The following is a 17124-nucleotide window of genomic DNA, read 5'->3' as shown; positions in this document are numbered from 1 at the left end:
CACAGTGACTGTAGCCTACATCAAATGTTGCAATGATAAAACGTTTTGATATAATTTTCGCATGACACGATCACTTTGTCTACTGTTATTTATTGCCTAATATCAAAGACAGTACAAAACTCTGTGCTAATATGTTGGCATGCATAACCTTTTTTTATTTTTTTACTAATTCTGATAGTTGTTGAAAGCAGAATTTTGACAATATTGTCGTTATATCAACACACTCGTAACTCCGCGGTTTAACAACTCTAAATCGCATTGGCACAGTAGGCATCAATCAAGTCACTTGCAAATAATGTTGCATACAAAGTTTCATACAATGTTTGAAAGGCCTATCATTTTCATCGAACACAATCAAAGTTAACATAAGCCCTAGATGCCTTCAATTGCCCAATTTATTGGCATGCCCAATATAGGCAACTTTTTTTAACAACGTGATGTTGCGCTCCAGTGGGACACATTTAAATAACATGATGTTGGTAATTAAATAATCGAAAGAAAAACATGTTTATTTATTATCCTAGTGGTTATAAGTATTTAGGCATGTCATGTGAAATAGGCCTCGTGAAATAATTGTCAAAAGCGCAAAATATAAGGCTTACGGTTGCATATAGGTCTAGATTATTTATGGGTTAATCATATCAAAACATTATTTGAACAACTCCAAAGCAATTGCATGTGGCGCAGGAACCACTGACTCTATTATCAAGACACCTGCTGGTAACTCTTAACTGGTTAGGACAGCACATGAGGTGTCCTAAATATCTGTCGACTATAGTGGACTCTTATGACTAAAGAGGCTTCATGCATAGCTTTTATTTTTACCCATAAGAGTAGGAGTAAAATGTCTCTATTCTCTTAAAATCTTCTACTCTGAGACGCTTTTTTGATATGGCCCCAGCTTTTAACAACATTCCTTGGTCCTTTTCTGAGATGCTTTGTGGAGACAGACCCTAGTCCTGGAACAGTTAATTCTGAATCAATACACATACATGAAAACCCCTAATTTACAAACAGCAGAACCATATTTTGTAAAGACACACTATCTAAATACAGGTCTCTCTTGCTAAATAGATTTGTGTATTATCTCAATGAGACAAACCTGTCTAAACAAAGATTACATGAACATCAATACACCCAAGAGGCTGTGTACAGTACACACCAGTCTCACTGTCCTGGAAGTCTGGCAGGGTGAGGTGGAGGCCGCTGGGTTTGCGGCTGAGTGGAAGTGGCTCTGGTGGGTGGATACTGCTGCTGTCATCCCCCTCACTGCAACACCACATGGCAGCTAATCAATACACAGCAGAATCGTTCCCAGCTCCCACTCAGCAGCAGCCATTATAGTCATGCACCCAGTGCAGTAGACAAACACACTCACATGCATACACAGTCACTAATGCATGCACGCACAAACACACAAATGCATGCACACACCCACACATGAATCACAAACATATTATACACACAAGCGAAAGACACTCACATGTAACACACACATTAACCACACAAACAGAGAGACAGGCAGGCAGACATATAGACACAGACACACACTACACACACCCATACACACACCTGGTGCGTGTGAAGTCATAGCGGCTTTGCCATAGCTGCAGCATGTCTTGGCAGGTCTGGAGTGCTACGCCCGGCCCATACAGAGCCTCTTCCAGCTTCACCTTAGTGAACAGCAGGCTGAGTGACAAGGAGCACAGACAGACAGCAACATCAATACAGCATACAGTGGGGAAAAAAAGTACTTAGTCAGCCACCAATTGTGCAAGTTCTCCCACTTAAAAAGATGAGAGAGGCCTGTAATTTTCATCATAGGTACACGTCAACTATGACAGACAAATTGAGGAAAAAAATCCAGAAAATCACATTGTAGGACTTTTTATGAATTTATTAGCAAATTATGGTGGAAAATAAGTATTTGGTCACCTACAAACAAGCAAGATTTCAGGCTCTCACAGACCTGTAACTTCTTCTTTAAGAGGCTCCTCTGTCCTCCACTCGTTACCTGTATTAATGGCACCTGTTTGAACTTGTTATCAGTATAAAAGACACCTGTCCACAACCTCAAACAGTCACACTCCAAACTCCACTATGGCCAAGACCAAAGAGCTGTCAAAGGACACCAGAAACAAAATTGTAGACCTGCACCAGGCTGGGAAGACTGAATCTGCAATAGGTAAGCAGCTTGGTTTGAAGAAATCAACTGTGGGAGCAATTATTAGGAAATGGAAGACATACAAGACCACTGATAATCTCCCTCGATCTGGGGCTCCACGCAAGATCTCACCCCGTGGGGTCAAAATGATCACAAGAACGGTAAGCAAAAATCCCAGGACCACACGGGGGGACCTAGTGAATGACCTGCAGAGAGCTGGGACCAAAGTAACAAAGCCTACCATCAGTAACACACTACACCGCCAGGGGACTCAAATCCTGCAGTGCCAGACGTGTCCCCCCTGCTTAAGCCAGTACATGTCCAGGCCCGTCTGAAGTTTGCTAGAGTGCATTTGGATGATCCAGAAGAGGATTGGGAGAATGTCATATGGTCAGATGAAACCAAAATATAACTTTTTGGTAAAAACTAAACTCGTCGTGTTTGGAGGACAAAGAATGCTGAGTTGCATCCAAAGAACACCATATCTACTGTGAAGCATGGGGGTGGAAACATCATGCTTTGGGGCTGTTTTTCTGCAAAGGGACCAGGACGACTGATCCGTGTAAAGGAAAGAATGAATGGGGCCATGTATCGTAAGATTTTGAGTGAAAACCTCCTTCCATCAGCAAGGGCATTGAAGATGAAACGTGGCTGGGTCTTTCAACATGACAATGATCCCAAACACACCGCCCGGGCAACGAAGGAGTGGCTTCGTAAGAAGCATTTCAAGGTCCTGGAGTGGCCTAGCCAGTCTCCAGATCTCAACCCCATAGAAAATCTTTGGAGGGGAGTTGAAAGTCCGTGTTGCCCAGCGACAGCCCCAAAACATCACTGCTCTAGAGGAGATCTGCATGGAGGAATGGGCCAAAATACCAGCAACAGTGTGTGAAAACCTTGTGAAGACTTACAGAAAACGTTTGACCTGTGTCATTGCCAACAAAGGGTATATAACAAAGTATTGAGAAACTTTTGTTATTGACCAAATACTTATTTTCCACCATAATTTGCAAATAAATTCATTAAAAATCCTACAATGTGATTTTCTGGATTTATTTTCTCAATTTGTCTGTCATAGTTGACATGTACCTATGATGAAAATTACAGGCCTCTCTCATCTTTTTAAGTGGGAGAACTTGCACAATTGGTGGCTGACTAAATTCTTTTTTCCCCCACTGTACATCAATTAGTACACTATTAGCACTTTACACATCGATACATACATTTGTGTGCTGTACCATATACTCAACACATCAGGAAAAACACACACCACCACACACTGGCTCAATGGTGACACAACACTGCTGTGTTTGCTAGGTCAGCACATACTGTTGGCACATCAACCAGGACCTGATACTACCATCATGTAGGATAAGCATGTTTATCACTGTATGTTCATAGAGCTTTGGTACTCTGTTCTTCAACAGATGGGTTCTGTATGAGTCTGGAGGATTACAGTATGCTACAGTGGGAGGCTGAGCTGGGAAAGTCAGAGAGAGGTACAGTATGTGAAGGAAAAAACAGAGAGAGGGAGAGAGAAAGAGTCAGGGCCCTCACTCATCCGTGAGAGAGAGAGAGAGAGAGAGAGAGATAGAGAGAGGGACTTATAGCCCCAAAGCGGATGCCTGTCTGCCTCTGCCTGCTATCTCTCTGTCTCTCTGTCTCTCTGTCTGTCTGTCTGTCTGTCTGTCTGTCTGTCTGTCTGTCTGTCTGTCTGTCTGTCTGTCTGTCTGTCTGTTCCTGTCTCCCTGCTCCCCCAACTGGAGCCTCTTCGAATTATTCCTCTCTCTGCACACCTCTTGCTGACAGAGAGCTTGGGTTGGGCACTATCCAGATTTTCATACCGTTCTGTACCATATCAGGGTATACAGTATTACCGGAAGTGTACACAGGGGGCGCTATTCTTTGACTCGCAAAACAAGTTAGGCAACAGGGATCTTGATTCAGGAGGGGATTGAATGTCTCTGCTGTAACCAAGAAGCTTGATCTTGACATATAGCCACTTAGCTAGCAAGTTAGCCAACCAAATGCATAGCTGGAGCCCTGAGCTGGATATAATTTATTTGACACAGCTTAGATTTCTTATAGTTATACTTAACTTATAGTTAGTGCTAAGAAGTGGCGTAGCACGCACCCCCGCGAGGCGGTGTTGCCCCCAACCCAAAATCATACCGTCAGTATTTCGAAATACCCTGGTATACGGTATATCGGCCAAGCCTAAAGATAGCACTGGTGATCAATAGCGCTGCCAGACGGCCGGCAGCAGGGGAAAAACTCTTGGTGAAATGTGGCTCATTACCGGTTAACGGGTGGGTGGACGGAGTGGGGTGATGGAGGGAGGGATGGGGGATGGAGGGGCGAGAGGAGGGGAGGGAGATATGCACGCTGTATCATCTGACATGAGGAAGAAAACTGTTGCTGACGAACGTGGTGTTAAGGATACACCTGTCAGCGGGGCCAGTGGGGGCTGAGGGTTTCCTATTAGCACCCGTGCAGAGCAGCTTTTAGTAAAGGAGTGGTGTGCCGTAGTGTTAGTGGGCTTCCTACTGGGTGTGTGTGTGTGTGTGTGTATGCAAGCAGACACACACACACACACACACTCATCCTGTGACATGCCGCAAGATGAATCCAGAATCAAAGCATGGGATTAATCATTCTCTTTAGAACGAACTGCAAGAGTACACTCTCTCTCTCTCGCCTCCCTTCCCCTCTCCATTTCCACAACCTCCTCAGCTCTCTCACTCTGTGCTAGAATCCCATTTCAATTGGAAATGCACGCCTGTCTACTAGCTGATAAAAAGACAGAGATAAAAAAGACGTGAGAAATGAATCGAGATTTACACACATATTTTTTGGATAACTCTCATAAATGTATCGTAGTTTAAATACAGTCTAGTAGGAGAACAAGAAAGACAGAAAGTGAAAGAGAAACCACAAGGACTCAGTGTGTGCTACAACAAGTTGACAGTCTGTGCTGTAGTGGTGCAGAGATCCTATGACTAGCCTCACACACACATGCACACGCGTGCACACGCGTGCACATACTGTACATGCATGTCATTGTGCACGTACGCTATTCAAACACTCCTTCACACATTCTCTCTTTCTCCATAACAACTGATGTTGACTGCTCCCTCTGCCAATATGACCTCATGGTTACCGGGGCGATGGGCATTCCTGGCGCAGGGAGGGCTGTGATTGGCTGAGCCTGGCAAAGAGCTCTTAAATGGGTCAAAGCAGTCAAATGTCTCTATGGAGAAGGAGTGTGTGTGTGCATATGTATATGAGGGAGAGAAATCACTAGAATATAAGCTTTAGATTATACAAATATATACAGTGGGGAAAAAAAGTATTTAGTCAGCCACCAATTGTGCAAGTTCTCCCACTTAAAAAGATGAGAGAGGCCTCTAATTTTCATCATAGGTACACGTAAACTATGACAGACAAATTGAGGATTTTTTTTCCAGAAAATCACATTGTAGGATTTTAAATTAATTAATTTGCAAATTATGGTGGAAAATAAGTATTTGGTCACCTACAAACAAGCAAGATTTCTGGCTCTCACAGACCTGTAACTTCTTCTTTAAGAGGCTCCTCTGTCCTCCACTCATTAACTGTATTAATGGCACCTGTTTGAACTTGTTATCAGTATAAAAGACACCTGTCCACAACCTCAAACAGTCACACTCCAAACTCCACTATGGCCAAGACCAAAGAGCTGTCAAAGGACACCAGAAACAAAATTGTAGACCTGCACCAGGCTGGGAAGACTGAATCTGCAATAGGTAAGCAGCTTGGTTTGAAGAAATCAACTGTGGGAGCAATTATTAGGAAATGGAAGACATAAAAGACCACTGATAATCTCCCTCGATCTGGGGCTCCACGCAAGATCTCACCCCGTGGGGTCAAAATGATCACAAGAACGGTGAGCAAAAATCCCAGAACCACACGGGGGGACCTAGTGAATGACCTGCAGAGAGCTGGGACCAAAGTAACAAAGCCTACCATCAGTAACACACTACGCCGCCAGGGACTCAAATCCTGCAGTGCCAGACGTGTCCCCCTGCTTAAGCCAGTACATGTCCAGGCCCGTCTGAAGTTTGCTAGAGTGCATTTGGATGATCCAGAAGAGGATTGGGAGAATGTCATATGGTCAGATGAAACCAAAATAGGACTTTTTGGTAAAAACTCAATTCGTCGTGTTTGGAGGACAAAGAATGCTGAGTTGCATCCAAAGAACACCATACCTACTGTGAAGCATGGGGGTGGAAACATCATGCTTTGGGGCTGTTTTTCTGCAAAGGGACCAGGACGACTGATCCGTGTAAAGGAATGAATGAATGGGGCCATGTATCGTGAGATTTTGAGTGAAAACCTCCTTCCATCAGCAAGGGCATTGAAGATGAAACGTGGCTGGGTCTTTCAGCATGACAATGATCCCAAACACACCGCCCGGGCAACGAAGGAGTGGCTTCGTAAGAAGCATTTCAAGGTCCTGGAGTGGCCTAGCCAGTCTCCAGATCTCAACCCCATAGAAAATCTTTGGAGGGAGTTGAAAGTCTGTGTTGCCCAGCGACAGCCCCAAAACATCACTGCTCTAGAGGAGATCTGCATGGAGGAATGGGCCAAAATACCAGCAACAGTGTGTGAAAACCTTGTGAAGACTTACAGAAAACGTTTGACCTGTGTCATTGCCAACAAAGGGTATATAACAAAGTATTGAGAAACTTTTGTTATTGACCAAATACTTATTTTCCACCATAATTTGCAAATAAATTCATAACAAATCCTACAATGTGATTTTCTGGAATTTTTTTCCTCATTTTGTCTGTCATAGTTGACGTGTACCTATGATGAAAATTACAGGCCTCTTTCATCTTTTTAAGTGGGAGAACTTGCACAATTGGTGGCTGACTAAATACTTTTTCCCCCCACTGTACATATATATAGACATCTACATATATACACACATATATATATATATACAGTGGGGAGAACAAGTATTTGATACACTGCCGATTTTGCAGGTTTTCCTACTTACAAAGCATGTAGAGGTCTGTAATTTTTATCATAGGTACACTTCAACTGTGAGAGACGGAATCTAAAACAAAAATACAGAAAATCACATTGTATGATTTTTAAGTAATTAATTTGCATTTTATTGCATGACATAAGTATTTGATCACCTACCAACCAGTAAGAATTCCGGCTCTCACAGACCTGTTAGTTTTTCTTTAAGAAGCCCTCCTGTTCTCCACTCATTACCTGTATTAACTGCACCTGTTTGAACTCGTTACCTGTATAAAAGAAACCTGTCCACACACGCAATCAAACAGACTCCAACCTCTCCACAATGGTCAAGACCAGAGAGCTGTGTAAGGACATCAGGGATAAAATTGTAGACCTGCACAAGGCTGGGATGGGCTACAGGACAATAGGCAAGCAGCTTGGTGAGAAGGCAACAACTGTTGGCGCAATTATTAGAAAATGGAAGAAGTTCAAGATGACGGTCAATCACCCTCGGTCTGGGGCTCCATGCAAGATCTCACCTTGTGGGGCATCAATGATCATGAGGAAGGTGAGGGATCAGCCCAGAGCTACACGGCAGGACCTGGTCAATGACCTGAAGAGAGCTGGGACCACAGTCTCAAAGAAAACCATTAGTAACACACTACGCCGTCATGGATTAAAATCCTGCAGCGCACGCAAGGTCCCCCTGCTCAAGCCAGCGCATGTCCAGGTCCGTCTGAAGTTTGCCAATGACCATCTGGATGATCCAGAGGAGGAATGGGAGAAGGTCATGTGGTCTGATGAGACAAAAATATAGCTTTTTGGTCTAAACTCTACTCGCCGTGTTTCGAGGAAGAAGAAGGATGAGTACAACCCCAAGAACACCATCCCAACCGTGAAGCATGGAGGTGGAAACATCATTCTTTGGGGATGCTTTTCTGCAAAGGGGACAGGACAACTGCACCGTATTGAAGGGAGGATGGATGGGGCCATGTATCGCGAGATCTTGGCCAACAACCTCCTTCCCTCAGTAAGAGCATTGAAGATGGGTCGTGGCTGGGTCTTCCAGCATGACAACGACCCGAAACACACAGCCAGGGCAACTAAGGAGTGGCTCCGTAAGAAGCATCTCAAGGTCCTGGAGTGGCCTAGCCAGTCTCCAGACCTGAACCCAATAGAAAATCTTTGGAGGGAGCTGAAAGTCCGTATTGCCCAGCGACAGCCCCGAAACCTGAAGGATCTGGAGAAGGTCTGTATGGAGGAGTGGGCCAAAATCCCTGCTGCAGTGTGTGCAAACCTGGTCAAGACCTACAGGAAATATATGATCTCTGTAATTGCAAACAAAGGTTTCTGTACCAAATATTAAGTTCTGCTTTTCTGATGTATCAAATACTTATGTCATGCAATAAAATGCAAATTAATTACTTAAAAATCATACAATGTGATTGTATGGATTTTTGTCTCTCACAGTTGAAGTGTACCTATGATAAAAATTACAGACCTCTACATGCTTTGTAAGTAGGAAAACCTGCAAAATCGGCAGTGTATCAAATACTTGTTCTCCCCACTGTATTTCAAGGCCTACCTTCAAACTCAGTGCATCTTTGCTTGATATCATGGGAAAATCAAAAGAAATCAGCCAAGACCTCAGAAAAAAAATTGTAGACCTCCACAAGTCTGGTTCATCCTTGGGAGCAATTTCCAAACGCCTGAAGTTACCAAGTTCATCTGTACAAACAATAGTACGTAAGTATAAACACCATGGGGACCACGCAGCCGTCATTCCGCTCAGGAAGGAGACGCGTTCTGTCTCCTAGAGATGAACGTACTGTGGTGCGAAAAGTGCAAATCAATCCCAGAACAATAGCAAAGGACCTTGTGAAGATGCTGGAGGAAACAGGTACAAAAGTATCTATATCCACAGTAAAACGAGTCCTATATCGACATAACCTGAAAGGCCGCTCAGCAAGGAAGAAGCCACTGCTCCAAAACCGCCATAAAAAAGCCAGACTACGGTTTGCAACTGCACATGGGGACAAAGATCGTACTTTTTGGAGAAATGTCCTCTGGTCTGATAAAACAAAAATAGAACTGTTTGGCCATAATGACCATTGTTATGTTTAAAGGAAAAAGGGGGTGTGATGTCACGAGAGGCTGTGTCCTGGAGGGACGTTACATCCCCCTGAGGTGGCTGCAAACCCAGACAGCTATGGCTCCATCTGCTGGTATGGTCGGGAACTCCACCCCTCTATGGCCAATCTTCCCACGCAGCTGAAACAAATGAGGAGCTGATGAGCTGAAGGTTTGGGAAGGGAAGAGACACTGAGGGGGTGTGTGGGGAAGTGAAGAGACACAGTCTCCAACCTGGGCTCTCTGGAGGACAAGAGTGCTGCACGTCCACTTCCATGAGGAATATAAGGATTTGGAGATACTTACCTTTGGGAAATACTCACCTTTGGATATATGCACCTGTGGAAATACGTGAGAGACATTTGGAAGGACTTTTTGCTGGGTTGGCCACTAGCTGCAACGTGGACTACAGTAAGGCTGGGGAAAAGTTATCTGAGCGAGTGAGAATTATGATTTTGGATGTGGAAGAGACATCCCTGAACTGTTAACCCTTAAAGAGCCACAAGAGAACAGAATTTTGTTATATTTTCGTTAATTTCCCAAGACCTATAATAAAATCCTTGTTTTGTTTGAACCTTGTCTCCTTGCACTACTTGAGCAATCCCGCTGAAAGCTGTGTAGCCTCTCGTGACGTCACAGATGGTGGAGAATACGGGCACGCTCAAGCGTTAATAGTGCATGTCAGAGGAGGATACCGAAGGTTTGATCACCCAGTTTTCCAAGTTGGCCGTAGGCTCCCCGCCGACTGAAATGGAGGACATATTGAAAGCCCTTGTTGCTGGCCAGCAAGCCCAGATGCAAGCAAACGTGGCTCTCTTGGAGGAGCAAAAGAAAGCCAACCTTCTGAAGGCAGAGGAATTGCAGTTGCAGAGACAGAGGGTTGTCCAAAATACCCGCCCAATAAAGGCAAGTGACTTTATATCTAAGATGGGAGCTACCGATGACATTGAGGCATACCTGCATGCATTTGAGGCCACGGCCACTAGGGAAGCCTGGCCCAAGCAACAGTGGGTTGGTCTGTTAGCCCCCTTTCTAACCGGGGAATCGCTGAATGCTGTCCGGGACCTGGGCCCTGACCAGGTTACTGACTATGATGCCCTGAAGTCTGAGATCCTCAGCAGATATGGACTCACAAAGTTTGGTATGGCCCAGCGCTTTCACAGCTGGACCTTCCAACCAGACCAACCTCCTCGGGCGCAGATGCATGAACTTGTCCGAATCGCAAGGAAATGGCTGGATCCGCAGAGGAATACAGCAGCGGCGGTGGTGGAGGCCGTTGTGGTGGATCGTTACCTACGCGCCCTGCCTTATGAGGCAAAACGGTTCATCAGTCAACAGGCCTTGACCACGGCTGATCTGACCGTGGAAGCTGTGGAAAAGTACCAGGCCACAGCGGAGATGCTGAATGCTTCCCGAAAAGACCCCAGGAGTGCGGCCCCACCACAAATGGGAAGAACCCGTCCAAAGGACCCCAAGGTCTCGAACCCAGCCACGTCAGGACTTATCCCGGCTCCAGGGGGAGCCAGAAACCAGGCGGGTCCAAGAAGAGTACACCAGGAGGGGGAAACTCGACAGTGTTACCGGTGTGGGGAGATGGGACATATCTCCTGGCAGTGTGGGAAACCAGCCGATGAACCTATGCCCACTGCGGAGTCCTCCAGCTCAGCACCCACACACCGTTTTGCCTCGCTCTTGGGAGTCGTAGATGGCGGCCCAGATCGACCCCCCACCTGCCCGGTAACTGTGAATCACCATGATGTGGAGGCCTTACTGGATTCTGGTAGCCGGGCCACCCTGGTGCGTAAGGATTTGGTGGGCCCAACGTGTCTGACCCCGGGGAAAGTCCTCCCAGTTTCCTGTGTCCATGGGGACACCAGAGAATACCCCATTACTGAACTTACAATGACCAGCACACGGGGAACCATACACACGACGGCGGGGGTGGTTGATTCCCTCCCCGTCCCTGTCCTAATTGGACGAGACTGCCCAGCCTTTTACCCACTCGGGAGAGAGTCTCAGGAGAGGATAACCCGAGTACCTCGGAAACGGAGAGGCAAGACTCATCCTGGGAAGGCTCCGGTGCAATCCTCCGAATTACTCACTCCCGCCCGGGCTCTGATAGGGATGGCAGGTGCCCAGACCGACACAGAGACGGAGCTACAGAATCTGGACAAAGAACTGTCTGGTCTGAAGGGGGACCGCTGAGAGGTATCGTTTGTTAAAGCAACAGTTAGACATGAAGACAGAAGAGTTAGATATCCTCCAGGCTAAACTCCAACAGAGCTCCTTCCATAAGCAACAGGAGGAGCTGGAGAGGCTGCGCAGGACCATCGAGGAGTGTGAGGAGACCCTGCGCAGTAGTAAGGAGGTCCAGAAGAAGGCAGAGGAGAAGTACAAGGTGTTGGAGAACAAGATGAAGAATGCGGAGGCAGAGAGAGAGAAGGAACTGAAAGCTGCTCAACAGAAGCTAAACTCTGCTAAAACCAAGGCTGATGCGTTCAGTAAGAAACTCAAGGAGAGACAACAGGAGGCTGAGTCCCTGGTCCTAGAGGTGGAGGAGTTGAAGAGAGAGCAGGCTGGCAAGCACCACGGCAATGCGGACGCCCTCTCCCGGCGTGATGCCTTCTTCGCTGCCTTTACCCCGACGAGGACGTCGGTCCCGAGGAGGGGGATGTGATGTCACGAGAGGCTGTGTCCTGGAGGGACGTTACATCCCCTGAGGTGGCTGCAAACCCAGACAGCTATGGCTCCATCTGCTGGTATGGTCGGGAACTCCACCCCTCTATGGCCAATCTTCCCACGCAGCTGAAACAAATGAGGAGCTGATGAGCTGAAGGTTTGGGAAGGGAAGAGACACACTGAGGGGGTGTGTGGGGGGTGAAGAGACACAGTCTCCAACCTGGGCTCTCTGGAGGACAAGAGTGCTGCACGTCCACTTCCATGAGGAATATAAGGATTTGGAGATACTTACCTTTGGGAAATACTCACCTTTGGATATATGCACCTGTGGAAATACGTGAGAGACATTTGGAAGGACTTTTTGCTGGGTTGGCCACTAGCTGCAACGTGGACTACAGTAAGGCTGGGGAAAAGTTATCTGAGCGAGTGAGAATTATGATTTTGGATGTGGAAGAGACATCCCTGAACTGTTAACCCTTAAAGAGCCACAAGAGAACAGAAATTTGTTATATTTTCGTTAATTTCCCAAGACCTATAATAAAATCCTTGTTTTGTTTGAACCTTGTCTCCTTGCACTACTTGAGCAATCCCGCTGAAAGCTGTGTAGCCTCTCGTGACGTCACAGGGGGTGCTTGCAACCCGAAGAACACCATCCCAACTGTGAAGCACGGGATGGCAGCATCATGCTGTGGGGGTGCTTTGCTGCAGGAGGGACTGAGCACTTCACAAAATAGATGGCATTACGAGGAAGGAAAATTATGTGGATATATTGAAGCAACATCTCAAGACATCAGTCAGGAAGTTAAAGCTTGGTCGCACATGGGTCTTCCAAATGGACAATGACCCCAAGCACACTTCCAAAGTTGTGGCAAAATGACTTAAGGACAACAAAGTCAAGGTATTGGAGTGGCCATCACAAAGCCCTGACCTCAATCCTATAGAAAATGTGTGGGCAGAACTGAAAAAGCATGTGCGAGCAAGGAGGCCTACAAACCTGACTCAGTTACACCAGCTATGTCAGGAGGAATGGGCCAAAATTCACCCAATTTATAGTGGGAAGCTTGTGGAAGGCTACCCAAAACATTTGACCCAAGTTAAACAATTTAAAGGCAATGCTACCAAATACTAATTGAGTGTATGTAAACTTCTGACCAACTGGGAATGTGATGAAAGAAATAAAAGCTGAAATAAATCATTTTCTCTACTATTATTCAGAAATGTCACATTCTTAAAATAAAGTGGTGATCCTAACTGACCTAAAACAGGGAATTTGTACTAGGATTAAATGTCAGGAATTGTGAAAAATTGAGTTTAAATGTATTTGGCTAAGGTGTGTGTAAACTTCCGACTTCAACTGTATACACCTGTTCTGAAAGGCCCCACCACTAAGCAAGGGGCACCACCAAGCAAGCGGCACCATGAAGACCAAGGAGCACTCAAAACAGGTCAGGGACAAAGTTGTGGAGAAGAACAGAGTAGGGTTATAAAAAAATATCCCACCACAACTCACGGACCAGGCAAGGAGGGCATTAATCAGAGAGGCTACAAAGAGACCAAAGATAACCCTGAAGGAGCTGCAAAGCTCCTCAGCGGTGAGCGGAGTATCTGTCCATAGGACCACTTTAAGCCGTACACTCCACAGAGCTAGGCTTGATGGAAGAGTGGCCAGAAAAAAGCCATTGCTTAAAGAAAGAAATAAGCAAACACGTTTGGTGTTCGCCAAAAGGAATGTGGGAGACTCCCCAAACATATGGAATAAGGTACTCTGGTCAGATTAGACTAAAATTGAGCTTTTTGGCCATCAAGGAAAACACTATGTCTGGCGCAAACCCACCACCTCTCATCAACCCGAGAACACCATCCCCACAGTGAAGCATGGTGGTGGCAGCATCATGCTGTGGGCTGTTTTTCATCGGCAGGGACTGGGAAACTGGTCAGAATTGAAGGAATGATGGATGGCGCTAAATACAAGAAAATTCTTGAGGGAAACCTGTTTCAGTCTTCCAGAGATTTGAGACTGGGACGGAGGTTCACCTTCCAGCAGGACAATGACCCTAAGCATACTGCTAAAGCAACACTTGAGTGGTTTAAAGGGAAACATTTAAATGTCTTGGAATGGCCTAGTCAAAGCCCAGACCTCAATCCAATTGAGAATCTGTGGAATGACTTAAAGATTGCTGTACACCAGCGGAACCCATCCAGCTTGAAGGAGCTGGAGCAGTTTTGCCTTGAAGAATGGGCAAAAATCCCAGTGGCTAGATGTGCCAAGCCTATAGAGACATACCCCAAGAGACTTGCAGCTGTAATTGCTGCAAAAGGTGGCTCTACCAAGTATTGACTTTGGGAATAGTTATGCACGCTCAAGTTCTGTTTTTTTTTGTCTTATTTCTTGTTTGTTTCACAAAAAAAAATATTTGCCATTTTCAAAGTGGTAGGCATGTTGTGTAAATCAAATGATACAACCCCCCCAAAAAACAATTTGAATTCCAGGTTGTAAGGCAACAAAATAGGAAAAATGCCAAGGGGGTGAATACTTTCGGAAGCTACTGTAAATGTAACCATGTTTGATTCACTCTGTTCTTCTCCGACTCCATATCTCTTTATTTCCCTGTCGCTATATCACGTTCATTTACTGCTATCTATTTTTGCCGTACCCCTCTCTGCCTCTGACACCATAGAGACCAACACTGACCCCAAATGGTCGTGCTGTGAAGAACATGTGTATTAGATCATTATTGCAGACACTAGGGTGAGGTGGCACTGCGAAATAATATAAATAGCATGTGGCTATCAAATATGCATATTCTTCTTATAGCAAGGCAACACTGAGGCACGGGCCAATTGCATGGTTGACTAATGAGCATAATGCAGTGTGTCTGTGTTTTTTAATTACTGCATAATGTTGTCTGCTTCTCAAAGGGAGAGGGAGTACTGCAACTCCAACCTACATGGTAGAGTTGGGGTCAGTGCGGCAGTGTGAAAAGGGTAAGGGTGTGTGAGGGTAGTCTCCGTAGCGCAGTGCAGAAGCCCGGTCTGACACATCTAAATAAGGCCTTCAGTGAGTGTGTGTGTGTGTCTCTGGTGAGGAGCTGAGACACCCTATCCCCATACAGAGGTCTGGGGCTGGGTGACACACACCGGAGTTAGTCTTATACACAGACACACACACAAACACACACACACACAGTTACATAATAAAGGAGAGTGGTGTCCTACTTGAAGTTCTCAGGGTGATGGCTGAGCGCAAGTGTGAGGGTTTCGAGGGCGTGTTGGTGGTGTTTCTGGGCGCTAAGCAGAAGGGTCAGTAGGTGGAGGGAGTGTAGGTCGTCCCCACACAGAGACAGAGCCACCTGCAGGGGATCCATGGCAGCTGCCACCTGCATAAACACACATACCCACAGTGAATGGGGAGAGGAGAAACCGAAGGACACGAGAGGCAGAAGATCCAAGATGGAGAAGCACTAAGATGAGCCGTAATGGTGTGTGTGTGTGTACTACAGTACATGTGTGTGTGGCAGTGCTGACTGACCTGGCGTACAAGAGCCAGCTGGAGAGACAGGTAGAGAGCAATCTTAGCGTCTTGGGGGTCCAGTGCATGGGCTCTTCAGAGGAGAGAGGTCACACTCACTGACAGAATAACACACAAACTGTAGTGTATGCTAACTATAAAAACAAACACACAGGTTAAGATCAACCTAGACTGACAGAGTGGCCTTGTGGTTAGATTGTCCGCCCTGAGATTGGAAGGTTGGGAGTTCGATCCCTGGCTGAGTCATACAAAAGACTGTAAAAATGGGACCCGATGCTTGGCACTCAGTATTAAGGAGATAGATTCGGGGTAAGGCCCTGCGATAGACTAGCGTCCTGTCCAGGGGGTGTACTTGTACATAAAGCTGCCTAACGCTACAGAAACAGGAGACCTGCTCCTATGAGCCGTTCTGACTTGCACAAGCCAAGCCTCGTGGCAAGGCTACTTACTTAGACTGACAGAGAGAGGTTGGTACGTACTTATGCAGATTTTGCAGTGCTCGTCTGTTGAACCCATCCCGATCAACTTTCAGAGTTGCTGGAGAGAGATTAGGTACAGATGGACAAATCCATCAATGGAAAACAATACATTTTGGGCAACATTTTCACGGTAGATTATAATGAGGTTTACGGTATTTTTCGCACAGCTCTACAGTCTTTTGCATCCTGAAAATATTATGTCACCCTTTGTGAGTAACAACTCATATTCATTCATACACAATTCACCTCTGAATTAAATACTGCACAGGTGATGGGGAAGGCAAATGAAGAAGGAAGTATGGACTATCAGGACAAGTGAGTTTAGTGGGTTCTCTAAGTGGTGGATTCCCGCTGTATCTGGACAAGGGACACTGTTTGTTACAGGAAACCAATCCTGCCTCTACAGCAGCTCATAGTGGTGTCTCTTACCATCAGAGGCCTGCAGACTGCAGCACAGCCCCACAGTCAGGTACGCACGGGGCAGAAACTCTGCAGCCTCCTCTCCCATGGACACCACACTCTGAGACAGGGCCTCAGCCTCCTCCAGCTATCACACACAGATACACACAAAGATAACAGACAGATGTGGTATGGGTCCCTAGAAGTACAGTGTTTAGTCTGCTGAAGTACTTAGTATGTAACCTTGTGAGCTTAACTGTGAGCTCAAGTGTTTAAAGGCATGTTCAGTTGGTTTGGATTGTCTTGTTTAGTGAGCTTTTGTATTTGTACAGTATAGAGCGTTTGTATAGTCTGAAGGGCAGTATCGTGGGCAGTGTGTGGTTAGTTTAAGGACACTGTAGATTCAGGTGAAGAACAGCGCACTAGAGTCCCCCGTCAAACAGCGCCAGACTGCAGTCAGTGTGGATGAGCTGGGATGAGGTAAAAGTGTGTCACTCAGTGTGAGGTATGGGGAGGGGTCGGTGACATGCCTTTGACACGGTGCCAGCAGAACAGCAGGACAGCTGCTTAGACTATCCATGACTATCCCCCCTCCCCTGCCTTACTCCTGTACCATAAGCCCTTTACTCTCTCTTTCTATCTCTCCCCTCCCTCATCCTCCTCCTCCTCTTTCTCTATCCCTCTCTTTCTCTGAATACGGACGCTATCAACAAAGTTCCATACAATAGAAAGAAAGA

The 17124-nt window shown here is 46.1% G+C and overlaps 1 protein-coding gene across 5 annotated transcripts in view; it reads right to left on the bottom strand.

Annotated features, from left to right (window-relative positions):
* LOC121569325 (tetratricopeptide repeat protein 7A-like) overlaps positions 1 to 17124 on the bottom strand; it is a 54342-nt gene that overhangs the window by 16680 nt on the left and 20538 nt on the right. For 4 of the 5 annotated variants that reach the window (XM_041880214.1, XM_041880188.1, XM_041880197.1 and 1 more), the window contains exons 13-18: positions 16418 to 16535; positions 15989 to 16046; positions 15510 to 15582; positions 15197 to 15357; positions 1573 to 1689; positions 1163 to 1269 (exon numbers count right to left, since the gene is read on the bottom strand). In XM_041880214.1, coding sequence (XP_041736148.1) covers positions 1163 to 1269; positions 1573 to 1689; positions 15197 to 15357; positions 15510 to 15582; positions 15989 to 16046; positions 16418 to 16535 — 634 coding nt within the window. The remainder of the gene's footprint in view (positions 1 to 1162; positions 1270 to 1572; positions 1690 to 15196; positions 15358 to 15509; positions 15583 to 15988; positions 16047 to 16417; positions 16536 to 17124) is intronic. The other variant, XM_041880221.1, reaches the window with a different exon arrangement.

Source organism: Coregonus clupeaformis, chromosome 1 (assembly GCF_020615455.1).
Source record: "Coregonus clupeaformis isolate EN_2021a chromosome 1, ASM2061545v1, whole genome shotgun sequence".
In the NCBI taxonomy this organism is placed as follows: Eukaryota; Metazoa; Chordata; class Actinopteri; order Salmoniformes; family Salmonidae; genus Coregonus; species Coregonus clupeaformis.
The sequence above is the reverse complement of the archived record's forward strand: the minus strand, read 5'-3'. Positions and strand labels throughout refer to the sequence as shown.